Below are 13,382 nucleotides of genomic sequence, written 5' to 3' on the forward strand. Positions count from 1 at the left end.
TTCGTTTTATTAGGACATCGGACCTATATTGAGCTATTTTTTAAAATAATAATAATATATTTATCTTTTCTTACTTCTCTATTTTATTTTTTATCCATTTAACTTTTTAAATATTATTTTCTTGAATCTCGTCCAAAACAAATATTTCCTAGCTTATAATAGGACAAAGAGAAAAAACATATTTTATGGCCCAATTTTTCTCAGGAATGCTACTAGTTTTTTTTATAAATCGAATCTAGTGTTATTTAAATAACTGTAACTTTCCATTCCAATGCCGAATTCTGAATTACGTGACAATTGAAACTTGCTGCAAAGATTGAAGTTTTTGAAAAAATAAATGAAAATGTTATGTTATACTAGTACGACTATGGTGTTTTAAGAAAATGCTTCAAAATTTTGACAATAAACTATACTCCTACAATTTCATCATATGAAAACCGTCTTAAAAAATATGAGATTGTAACGATGGGAATTTATTTCTAACAGAAACTGGGAGATTTCATACAATTTAATTACTTGCTTTCAAATCAAAGAAATAGCAAAGAAACCAATAGACCTTACAAAACTATGGTAATGGCAGCAGTATTAACAGTCAATGAGCACAAATTGCTTCAACAGCAATTAACTCAAAGAAGAATTACAACTTTACAAGGATTCTATAACATCATATATTTCTTACTACAAAACAAATGGTTACCAACAAAATACTGTGCAAGCACAATCATATATTTTCCTGCAAAATTCAAATTGCTACACAGAACTACCCACGCAAGTCGATCATCGTAAGCACCCGAGAAAACTTACATGATCAAGCAATTGCACTTGGATTCTAGCTTCGGAGGAGGCTTCATGCTGTCGCCATTATATGGAGCTCCATCGTCAGAAACACCAATGGTGCATGGACTAGACTTCTCGTCAGATTCAGCATTGCAGGATGAAGGTGCCATTTTCGCCTGCAGCCTCTGTTTTCGAGCTTTCTGAGACCTGAAACCACGTTTTATAGGACGTGCATCCCTTCTTTCAAAGTTGGATTTCCCCACAAGCATTACTGCTGGTCGCGGAGCTTCCCCAGATAAAGCCTCTTTATCTATTGCGATATTTGCAGCTTCGTAAGCCAGATTGTGGATTATGGAGCTGCAAAAGAGGATAGCGTCTGCTGCTTCTTCTAGGGTCAGGGTTTTAGCCTTTACCTGACCTGTGTCTTCCAAGATAGAATGTGATTCTTCTGCGATTACAAACGAAGTTTATAGGTCAAAATCATGAGTGTACAGATACAAGTTAGGTCGATTCATACTAATGTTAAAGAAATTAATCATCTGCGACAGACTGCATGTGTTAAGGGCAACTTAAGACCGACTTGACAACGTTCGAATGGGATGAGGAAATGAAGAAAGCGAGATACATGTGAAGCTAACATCATAAAGTGTGCCTGTTTAATCGAATAATAAGAAGCATTGAGGAATATTAATCTGATTATTTGTTCATTTCCAAGAAATCTATATTTAACTGCTTGAGAGGAATCAGTTGATCCTAGATAATTAGGGATGGATGAACCGAAACAAAATATTTGCCCCCTAACCACATAAAATTATAAATTTGAATACATAATGCATCAACTGCATGTTTTTCACTTTGGATGCACAAACATGTAAGAAAGCAGACATATCCACATGGAAAAATTCCACCTGCTCAATTTTATCAGGAAAGCAGCTGAGAATCAATACATTTGCACATTGTGGTTCTACGTTTGCCACAGTGATTGAAAGAGGAACGAACACATTAAAAATAAAGGAACCAGCTGGTAAGTACGTACCCAGAGCAATGTGTGCAAGATGTGAGATTTCAAATTCCTTGGAAGATACTTTTACAGCACTAGCATCTTGGACACCAGTGCAGCCTTTTGATTTAGGGGAATCAACGTTGGAATGTGAACCGTAATATGCAGAATCACCGTTCCCTATTTCATTTTCTGATATTGCATTAAAAGAATTATGATTGAGAAATTCTGCAGCATCCACCGCATTTGCACATGAAATTGGTGAGACATCATCCACTTGATTAGAGGTCTGCAACTGTGCGGATGAAGTTTCCACAATTGACAGGTTATGGGAATTACCCATAGAGTTGTCCCTGTTCTCATGTGGCCCTGGCTCTCGAGAAGTTAATGCTGAATTGACTGAAGTTTCTCCTGAATGGTCATCCATCAATCGGCTTGACAGTTCTGTGGCGGCTTCTAAGACAATGTTGCTTTCAATATTACTGCAAGTGCTTTCTGCTTCTGTGAATTCAGAAGCCACTGACTGTTCACGAGGATCCAAGCGTGTTTCCTCAAAACTATCTTGATGACAACCTGGTGTTGAACTTCGAACCTGAAACATATGGCCCGAAGCACTTGATGCGGATGAGACAGACCTTTTGAACTTGGAAGGAAACTCATGTCGAAAATTTTCAGTATCTGATTTATGACCACTTGATTGCCAAGAATTACGAAATTCTGTCTGCCTAGAGGACCCCAGATCAATTGACGATGATACTGAAACACTGGTGACCCCGGTGGAGCTCCTCATGCTATTTAAACTCTCTGGTACATAGGAGAAATCATCGCAGCTGATGGTACTTGCAGTGAAGCTCCTGCTTTGGACAACATGTCTTTCAGCGCTGATTGATCTCTTCAGCAACAAAGATATTCCTGCACCATCTGAAACATTAAGCCTTGAGCTTGAGTTAACTTCATAACCCTTGTGGCCACTTATCAGCTGCTCTATCACTTTCTCGCTAGCTAAAGTAGGCTCCCCTTCCTCAAACAGCTCTACAGAAAGACTCAGACTTGAGCCACTGTACGAAATTTGAGTGTCCAGATTGTATTTCCCTGTCGGACCATTACACATAAGTTGGTCTAAAACCTCTTGTGATCCATGTTCTATAATTTGAACATCTTCCCAAGTATTGTTCTGACCAACCATCACCATGTTTGATGGATCCATAATAGTTGAACGCACTTCCAAACATTTGCACTCCAGACAAAGTTGCCGGTCTCCTTCCTTTACTACTTCAGCTGAGTGGAACATGTAACCACACTTTGAGCATGTTACAGTATCTGGGGCGCTGTTAGCATCCAAACAATCAAATTCATTGCTGCTTCCAACATTCAATGTAGAAACACCTATAGGCAGGGAATCATTTTCACGATGCTGACTTCTAGGTGAGTCATCCATGATTCTGTTCTCAATATCTTCATTTATGTCATCAGCATGCTCCATGACAAATAATTCATCATCCATAACTGGGTGGTTTCCCCTCATACAGTCGCTCGTTACATCGTCCTGATTTAGCTTACGACCTTCAGGGTCATGGGCACCACTTGCAGCTTGATCGTAACTAGCACTACTGCTAGTTGTCATAGAAGAATTTCTGGACATCAGAGAACGTTGATGTGCAATCACTTTTCCTGCATGGAATGTCGAACTGGGAACACTGGACAACAGAGGTCTGAACATATTGTGAGGGCCCTTGCGATCCTGCACATGGTAATAGATAAGCAAGGATACAACAAAACACTACTAATGCAGTTTCAGCGGCACTTTCTGGAACCTCACAGATAATACTGCAGTGGCCAGAACAGAACTAGTTATTCTTCCATTTGCTTAACCCCAATTATCAAACTCAAAGGCACACTGTTTTCACATATATCTACTCCACAGTATTATCAAAAGCTAAGTTGAGATTTTATTGGTTCAACTAAAAGTTACAGGGTTACTAAAAATTTGAGTGGCGTCACCCAGAAAGTGGGAAATCTTAAATACCAACTTGTAGAAAATAATAGGTATTCAAGATAGACCATTTCAAAAATAATCAATGCATGAACACAAATGCAAGACCAATGATAGAAGTGCAGAAATAGTTTCCGCATATAAAGAAATAATTCAATAGAACTAAAATGAGAAAGGTGCGTACCAGTTGGCGGACCAAATCAAAGGATCTTTTAGGAGCAGAACTTGATACATTTTGCGACGGTTTTCTGGAAAAGTTGGTGGCATTTTTACTAGGGTGAGCACCTAAGTTTCTTGGAGCTGATCGTTCTGAGCTGCTGAGAGCAATGGATTCTAGCAATTCTACATCATTGTCACCAGACGATGCAACTGAATCTTTGCTGTAGCGACTAAATTGATCCTGGTCATGGCTGTGCGATGAAGCAACACTCCTGGAGGCGATCGGAGACATTGATTGCCTGCCATACCTCGAGCTATTTCTAGATGCTGGAGAGGAACTTCTCACATGAGAAGCTGGCCTATCTGCCAGTGAGGTACAAAGATTAGGAGGCACCTCTGAGGAAAATCCAGGAATGTTAGCCTGCCACGCCTTTATTTTTGGTGAAACAGAGTTCCCCTGACTCATCTTGATTGGAGAGGAACCTCTCACTCTTGACGGGGAAGAAGCACCAGTAGAACCAGTACTTATTCTCCTAGGAGTTGGCGAACTAGACCTTGGACCAGATGTTTGTTTAGTTGGTGAAGGAGACAATCTCCTAGCTGGAGAAGGATGCTGCATGGTAGGAGGTGGGCTTGAACAAGAGGCAGAAAATGGCCTGCTTCGAGATTGCAATGTACTATTTCCAGACCGTGGCGATGGGCCGAGGCGATGAGGACTTGCTTTGCCTCTACCACTTCTGTAATCTTTTTCCATCTAAACATCATAGACATTTTTTCAATCATTTTACGACAAATACAGATTAGGACTAGGAGAACATGAACCATGAGACTGGTTGTAAAGTTACCGTAGGTGATCGTGAGACTGAAACAGGTTGACTCCTTGGCCTGCCCCTAGGTACAGGTTTAACTGGTTGCGCCTCATCATTCAGAGAACGAAAGAGAGGTGTTTCTGGAGGGGTTATCAACCTATTATCGATGACAGTATATTAAGAGCAAATATGTCCAATATACTAAATCCAGCAAGTTACTAAATCACAATCAACCTCCACAGTCACACAGGAAGAAAGAGTTTTCTTTCCCAGATATAACAGAGACAGCATCTCTAACTACGTTTCAGATGCTGGATTAATGAGAAAATATAGCTACAGTTGCACATCTATTCATTCCTGATATCACCAAAACTATAACCAGTTCCAAAATACATTAAAGAAACTGAACGTAAGTCATAAAGGACTACTTCCTAAGGATAGCAAAACGACTGACCAATCATAGTCATTTTTATCTCGCTCTGCATTGAGCAGGTCACTACTCTCTCCTCGAGCAGGAGCGGATCCTTCAAGCTTATGAACCGATATGTCTCTCAACTTTGTTGCTGCCAATGCCATAAAAAAACGCAAACTGTAAGTGAAACAACATAAAAACCTACAGGAGACACGCCAAAAGTATAACTGGTGTATCTCAAGTAAATCTACTAGCATATAAGGGGGGTGTCAAGAATTTACTAAAGAAGTCGTCAAAGTTGTCATTCGACTGAAGCAAGAAACCATCTCTTTCTCTGTTCCGCACATCATTGAACAGAGTAAGATCATCTTCCTTGTGTCGATAAACAATCCCACTCTTGAGGCTACGCCCTCTCCTGTGATTCTCAACCTTCAGCCCCCTCCCAGGTGAAACTCTCATCACCGGAGAAGGAGGCATTTTTTAAAACCTCAACCAATAAATTCAATCAAACACCTCCACAAAACCACCTGAGCTGAAAATCATGAAAAAATTACACCAGATGATCCCGATTTCTTATGCATATTACACAATCTTCCTCCCTTACTCAATAAACAACCGAAAACCTCTCCACTTTTGCATTACAGCCAAGGAAATATATAAAATTCACTCTTCACACAAACCACCCAAAATTCTGTGACAATGCTAAATCCCTAACTCCGAACTATCACCTTAGTTCAAAACAATGTACACAAATATCCACAGCTCTCAAACAACACCTAAAACAATTACGTAACCTTCAACTCCTGCACACAATTCGAGCAACTCCTAAGTGTAAACAAACTCACTTACACGTAAACAAATGTCATTCACAATTATCTACCTCAAAACCCCCAAAACCCTCGAACCTCTCAAAATTACGCTCAGCAAAATGAACTAGATCTGCGGAGAACTGTCTGGATCAAAATACTTCCAAAATCAGTTGAGATTAAAGTGCAACACAAAAGCAGAACCCTAGAACCTTCAGCTAAAAGTTAAAACTAATGAAAAAATAGGTGCAACTAATTTTCACGTGAAGAGAAAAGTGAAATATGGAGAAGAAACACCGCCGCCGCCGCCAACTTCACCGTAGCAGCAAGGTGGAAGAGTGTAATGCGAAGGAAGACGAAATTATTTTACTTTCCGTTATTATTAACTGGAAACCACATTTATAGATGATATTTGTTACAATGGCGATGCTCTTTAGCTTCGTTTACTGCTCCACCTTTTTTCCTCTACTGTGCTAGCTTCTCTTCTTTTTGTTTCTTTGTTACTGTAAAAACTCATTTTCTTATTTTTTTTTCACTCTTCTTTTCATTGTTTTGTTTCTCTTATCTCTTGTCCTATTCAAGAAATTATGTAGATATAAATAAAATAACATGTACTGATATACCTAGTAATATTTTCATTTTAATTAAAATGAAAATTTAATTAAAATCAATGAATATACTATTCTCTTAAGCAAAAATTTTACTACTGGATTTATTCTTTTGTTCTATCCCTTACTTTATTCCATTTTCTGCATTTTCTCTTTCCATTTAGCCTCTAAACACTCAATTTTAATCTTAAAATGTCAATCGAGTTTGTTAAAAATTTTAAAAATGGATGTAATAGTCGTTTGTTCATCATAAAATAATTGCAGGAGATGCATAGCCATGTCATAATTGGTAGGTAATGAGATGCATAAATCATAATAATGTAAATTAATATCCGATCGTAATGGATAAACCAGTAGACTTTCTCCTTCGTAGGTGGTAATTATTGCTTTTTGATGGGATTTTGCTATCAGCAAAATAAAGTTTAATTCGTGCCATTTAGCTAAGTGTTCCACTCAAGTTTAATTTGGTGATAAATGAACAAACTATAAGATTGATGATCACTATTAATTAAAGAATAACTACCTCGACAATTCATTATTTAAGGATATAGGAGTATTTGACACACCACACATGAAATAATTAAATAAATTACTTGTTCAGAAATAAACTATGTCGAATATAAACTACAAAGTCACATGTAGGATGAAGTTTGATTTGCTTAATGAAATCAATATAAGTTTTATATTTTAGTTTTCTCTATAAATTATTTAATCAAGTTGTCTTAATATCAAACTCCAAAAAAATTAAAATCATCAACTAAGCTAAAGTTTGTCATTCTTACTCAAATAATGAACTCGTTAAATCTCGGTGAAGTGTGAAACTATAACTGAGCTTCGTAAATTTAGAATTATAGTATTAAAAATATTATTAAAATTGATAAAAGGTGTTCAAAAAAGTTATGCAACTTCATTTTTTGGTAAATAATCACAATTATTTTTAACTTTATTTAGAATACTATTATAACTTTATTTTACTAATAAATCACAATTATTCCACCTAACAAAGAAGGTTGAATTCAGCGGCCACTCGACTCTGAGTCTCTGATACTGCCGCTGCAAAATCACTCCGACGTCTCATTTCACCGGCGGCGATTCTCAGAATATCTCGCCGTCTTCTCCATTTCCAGCTTCCTCGGAGCTCTCCGGAGATGGATGCTGCCGCCGTGGCTGGATCGGCCGTCGCCGTGTTCAAGTCCGCCGGAGTTTCACTGAAGAAATTAGCTAATTTCCGGGATTTATCGTCTCCGTCTCCAGTGAAGTTCCCCGATTCTCTCAAATTTCAGCTCCGATCCGCTAGATCCTTTTCGTCGGGTATTATGAAATGTCGAATAGCTTTTTTTCTGGCTTTGTTATGCTAATCAATCTTACGAGGCACATGATCCGATGTCGATTGCACATATATCGACGTGTTACTATTATAATATGCTCTCGATTTCGGAGATGTAGACTTAACTTAACCCGTAGTAATTTTGACAGAACTCTGTTTCTTCTGTGTATGTAAGTTCGTAACCATGGATTTTGTTTGTATGTTGTATCGTTCAGGGAGCGCTATTCATTTTGTTGTAGACAGACTAGTTGGATTTTCAAACATATGTGTTTACGGATAGCGACTTCACAGTATGTAATTTAATGCATCACTAGACAACAGCGTAAAGAGGAGGTATCATTTTAATGGACTGCGTGTTGCAGGCATAAGGGCAGCAGCTTCAACAATTGAAAATATTGGAACTGAAGCAGCACAGAATGTGGAATCTCCTGTTGTAGTTGTCACGGGAGCATCCAGAGGCATTGGCAAGGCAATTGCTCTGGCTTTGGGGAAATCTGGTTGCAAGGTTGCTTTCTTTGAGTTATTTTTTGGTTTAGTTTGGCTGTTTTTATTATTGGATTAATGGTTAATGAATTCGCAAACTGTATGTTGCAAGTTTAATTATGTCAAACTTAATCATAATGATAAATGATAGTAATTGATTATCAAGCACGAAAGTTGGGATGTCGTCTTTCAAATGACAATGCTGTATGCTAGCTTAAACTTTGGTTGAAAGATGCGGTGTGGGATAGATATCTGTTTTTGATGTCCATCAAATGGTTGCTGGAATGATGCTTGTAGTATTAATCACAAATTGTAATGATTAGAGGGTCAAATCTGTTTAACCAAAGCTAAAACACTAATTGTTGCTGATAACTAGAACAAAGTCATGTGTGTTGAGTCACCGGCGCCCTCATGTTGAGTGTCGATTAATTGCTGCAGGTTCTGGTTAATTATGCGAGGTCATCCAAGGAGGCAGAAGAAGTTTGCAAAGAGGTAATGGTAAAAATAAGGCATTCTGTATATTTAAATGACGAAAACCTGTGAACTATGTTCAGATGTAAGCTGTCTGGATTATGATTATCTCCTTCTGAAACCCTTAAATCTCCGGGAAATTGATATTAGCTTATTTGGACTCTGTATTTTGTTTGAGCTATTGCTCGAAAGAAACTAAGACATTACCATGATTTAAAACTATTTCCATGTATGAAATATTTATTGCTTTTTAGTTTTTACTATCATCTCAACTTTTTAGATCGAGTTTGGGTTGTTGATATGCCATAAGAACTTTATTTCCTCCCCTTTTATTCACATGCTTTGAAACCTGCTGATACCCTTTGGTCTACGTAATACTAGAATTTTATATTAGTTTTATTTCTTGCAGATAGAAGCATCTGGTGGGCAGGCTCTTACTTTTGGTGGAGATGTTTCAAAAGAGGCAGATGTGGAGTCTATGATTAAAACTGTGAGATATTTGTCTAGTCGCGCTGGTTGTTTTCTTATGAGCATATAGCATTGCCTCAGTTATGTGATATTGGCAATTTGCAGGCAATTGATACATGGGGAACAATAGATGTTATGATCAATAATGCAGGTAGAAAAAAATACTTATTATGTCTTCAAATCTACCATTAGATTTATTTTCAAGGTTTCAGGTATAACGAGGGACACATTATTGATGAGAATGAAGAAATCTCAGTGGCAGGAGGTGATTGATCTAAATCTCACTGGAGTTTTCCTCTGCACGCAGGTTGGCTTCTTAAATACTCCGTATACCACAAGGATTAACTCCAAAATCCACGCAATTAATTCCTAGGATTTTAATTTTATGCAGGCGGCTGCTAAAGTTATGATGAGGAAGAGAAAAGTAAGCATATTTTTTCTCCTTGATTCCTCTCACTTTGTTTGCTAATCAGTCCTGGCCATAGTTCACGAGCTCGCATAGTAAACATATGTGGAGCGTTAGACCTTCTCCTTACTCTCCTACTCTGCAGGGAAGAATTATTAATATCTCGTCTGTTGTTGGTCTTGTTGGAAATGTTGGGCAAGCCAATTATAGTGCGGCTAAAGCAGGAGTAATTGGATTCACAAAGACAGTCGCCAAAGAGTACTCTAGCAGAAACATCACTGTGAGTTTGCAGGACTTACTTACATAGCCAATTTTCCTAATTCCTAAACTTTCAAAAATTTTATAGATGCTTCCCACTTCAGGTAAATGCAGTTGCTCCCGGATTCATAGCCTCCGACATGACTTCTAAGCTTGCAGCAGATTTCGAGAAGAAGATACAAGAGGCCATCCCATTGGGTAAGCGGGCACTCTTCTGATCATAATCAAGATCATTCATCTCTCCGGCCCTATTTTGGCACAGAAATGAAAGCTCACTATGCTCCTGAATCTAGGACGCTACGGCCAACCAGAAGAAGTTGCTGGGCTAGTGGAATTCTTGGCACTTAACCCCGCAGCAGCTTACATCACCGGACAGGTAACTTAACATGTCTGCTTACTAATCTGAGTCAGATATGTAATGACTATTAAACATACAAATTTTCAGCCGTTTGCCCCAGGCCGCGAGTTTGACAACTTTATTATTGAAACGAAGCTTTATACATATGATTTGAATTCGAGCACTCTCTCTTTAACTTTCATTTATATCTTACAGGTACTATCCATTAATGGAGGAGTGGCCATGTGATGTTGAACTTCATTTCTCCCACAGCAGGTTTGGATACTGTTTGGTGTGCTCTGAGTAGTTCTATTAATAAAACATTGGTTGCTAATACACTCTTCACTTCTCCTCCCTTTTTAAACAAATTGATGACGATTAGGAACACATTTTTTTAGCTTATGCAGGAGAAGCTCACTGCTTTTGAACTAAACCGATTTGAAAGATGTAGGCAAAGTTTCGAATCGCCATGTTTGATTTTTGGTCTTGAAGTTAGTAGTCGAAATAACGACTTATTATACTATTCGCAACTCAAACGAAAAATAACTTGGGAATCATTAAGAATAATTTGAAATATTCATCATCAACAACAAAGCTACACCCAAGATATGCAAAAAAGTGATAAGTTAAGCTTAACAAATGCTGTTCTGTTCTAGTCAATAAAATGCTAGGGCTGGAAGCTCAACCTAACTATGAGCAAAACTAAATAAAGTATCTGAAAAAATCTTATATTTAAGAAAACTTTTTCGATCTTCAATAATCATTGGTAGAATTTGTAAGTTTTGGCAGAGAGAATTATGTTCCTCAGCCCTCCAATTGGTGCCAAAATCATCAGTACAACTCCGATCACAATGAATATCTGAAATAGTCAACAAAATTGAGACCAATTAATCATGAATAAGTGACAACTCATCATAATGTTCAATTTAAAACTTACCCAATTGATCCACCAAGAGAAGCTAAACCTCGTGGGCTTCTTCAAAATGAGCCAGATGATGCAAGGAAGCTGAAAACAGTAAAACAGTATGGTGTGAACAATGAACGACTTGTATTTCACTTTTATTTTCTCAAAATGTATGGTATCTTATACTCACATAGTATGTCGTTGGGGCCAAAGCAAATCCACCAAAGAATCCAAGCAAACCACCAAAGAAGGGGAATGTCATGCCTATGAACATGGTTATGCCTGCAAAAATTCATCAATATTAAAATACAAAAAATAAAATAAAAATACAGATACAAAAATCCCTTAGATTGAAGCCTTACCAACATATAGCATACGAGTGGTGAAACGTAGTACCCCTGAAGGCTTAAACTTCAATTGCTTCACCAACAAAGTCTCCAACATATCAAAAACAGGCATTGCATATATCTACACATATAAAACATCAATCAAATTTCAAGAGTCCTATTTTGGTATAAATACAATAGTTGGTACTATAATTTTTAAGGAGATGTAACCTGGTAGCCTCCGACAACATGGATGAAAACAAACATGTAGGCCGATGCAATGAGCCATGCAGGCTTCTCGAGTGTCATCAAAATGTTGTCATCGACTGTGTCTCCAAATACGTAATACCCCAAAAATGCAACCGGGAAATAGCATAAGAACACCACGAAATAGGCCAGGATCACCCCCTTCCACATTGGCTTCTTGGACGGTTTCTCCGGCGTGGATGGGATGGTCGCCTGAATCTCTAGCACCACGTTGTGGCCAGCAAAGGCGAAGGCGATGTCACCTAGCGCATTGAAGAAGTTAAAAGTATTCTCCATTGGGTTCTTCCCCCTCAACGCGTACGTCACATGTTGTGGCGCCCCCTTCGCCAGAGACGTGGTCCACGCGATTGTGGAGTAACTGAAATGATAAAAGTGAAATGAGACATTTAATGGAGGACGAAGAAAGTGTTTCACAGACAAGTTGACTTACACTAGGGACATGACAGCGGCAGCTAGGGAGACTGCGGAGATGGAGTTGAAGTTGGGGAGAAGGGAGAGGACGAACTGGACGGATGCCAACATCATGATAAAGTAGGTGAGTTTAATGTCGTGGCAGTTCGGACAAACGGTGTTGTGGAATTTCTACAGAGACTTGCCGCCGGTGACCATGTAGATGATGCACGTGCTAACTTCCACTACTATTTGTTGAGGTAGCACGATGTAGAGCCCCAGCTTCTCGCCGAAGGCATGTTGCCCTAACTCATGGTACCGGTCGAATCGTTTGCCCGGAACCATCTCGTGCATCTCCACCATTTGCCATAGCGTGTACAAAGTGATGATCCACGATAGCACCATGATCACACTACCCGGTCCCCTATAAAAAATAAAACCGAACAAGAAACTCGAACCTTAACTAACAAAACCCTAGAAAAAACGGACAAGTTTAGAAAAACGATGAAGCAGAACTAAGTTGTTATGTGTAAAAATCGTAACTATGAAAAAGTTATTATAGTGTGATGAATTGTGATTAGAACTTTTTTTATCAAAATTAGAAGCTTAAAAGCGATATATTCCGATATATGAAACATTCAACTCGAACAATCAACAAAATTTCACAAACTAAATGTTAAAAATAATTATACACCCAAAAATTGACAACAAAGTTAAATTGAAACACGATGAACTAGATTTAAGAAGAAAGAGGTACAAAAATTAAACAAAAAATAATGTGAAAGAGAAAAAGTACCATCCCATGTTGGACATGGCATAGGGAAGGCTAAGGACGCCAGCCCCGACCATGGCGGTGACGAGTACCACCACTTGGCCGTCCGACTAGAGGTGATCGGAAGCCACGCATCAATCTTCTCCTCCTCCGTCGTCTCTCTTTCCACTACTGGACCCTCCATATTTTCACTGGACCCTCCATATTTTCTATGTAATCAACAAACGATCTAGGAATCTAGGATTTTTTTCCGTAGCCAATCAACAAAACAACCTAGAAAATCTAGGATTTTCGAACTAGGAATCTAGGATTTTTTTCCGTAACCAATCAACAAAACAACCTAGAAAATCTAGGATTTTCGAACTAGCTACCTCTGCGTATATATATTGTATTTATGATCAAAGATTTA

The 13,382-nt window shown here is 38.3% G+C and overlaps 3 protein-coding genes across 3 annotated transcripts; 1 reads left to right on the top strand and 2 right to left on the bottom strand.

Annotated features, from left to right (window-relative positions):
• Window positions 1-585: 585 nt before the first annotated feature.
• Window positions 586-6,441, bottom strand: LOC121768533. Its single transcript, XM_042165068.1, has 6 exons — window positions 5,432-6,441; window positions 5,193-5,301; window positions 4,775-4,895; window positions 3,955-4,683; window positions 1,814-3,518; window positions 586-1,225 (listed from the first exon to the last, which is right to left on the bottom strand). Exons 1-6 carry the CDS (start codon window positions 5,625-5,627, stop codon window positions 801-803), a joined length of 3,285 nt encoding a protein of 1,094 aa, XP_042021002.1. The 5' UTR covers window positions 5,628-6,441; the 3' UTR covers window positions 586-800.
• A 1,110-nt stretch (window positions 6,442-7,551) lies between these two features.
• On the top strand, window positions 7,552-10,805 carry LOC121768710 (3-oxoacyl-[acyl-carrier-protein] reductase 4-like). Its single transcript, XM_042165245.1, has 11 exons — window positions 7,552-7,875; window positions 8,254-8,396; window positions 8,813-8,866; window positions 9,255-9,335; window positions 9,419-9,464; window positions 9,526-9,620; window positions 9,705-9,737; window positions 9,865-9,999; window positions 10,082-10,175; window positions 10,271-10,353; window positions 10,531-10,805. Exons 1-11 carry the CDS (start codon window positions 7,713-7,715, stop codon window positions 10,561-10,563), a joined length of 960 nt encoding a protein of 319 aa, XP_042021179.1. The 5' UTR covers window positions 7,552-7,712; the 3' UTR covers window positions 10,564-10,805.
• Window positions 10,806-10,929: 124 nt separating this feature from the next.
• LOC121768711 (lysine histidine transporter 1-like) lies at window positions 10,930-13,159 on the bottom strand. The gene is made up of 6 exons (XM_042165246.1): window positions 12,242-13,159; window positions 11,776-12,169; window positions 11,581-11,686; window positions 11,409-11,500; window positions 11,252-11,320; window positions 10,930-11,173 (listed from the first exon to the last, which is right to left on the bottom strand). Exons 1-6 carry the CDS (start codon window positions 12,334-12,336, stop codon window positions 11,075-11,077), a joined length of 855 nt encoding a protein of 284 aa, XP_042021180.1. The 5' UTR covers window positions 12,337-13,159; the 3' UTR covers window positions 10,930-11,074.
• Between the last annotated feature and the right edge of the window lie 223 nt (window positions 13,160-13,382).

Source organism: Salvia splendens, chromosome 15, assembly GCF_004379255.2.
Source record: "Salvia splendens isolate huo1 chromosome 15, SspV2, whole genome shotgun sequence".
Lineage (NCBI taxonomy): Eukaryota > Viridiplantae > Streptophyta > Magnoliopsida > Lamiales > Lamiaceae > Salvia > Salvia splendens.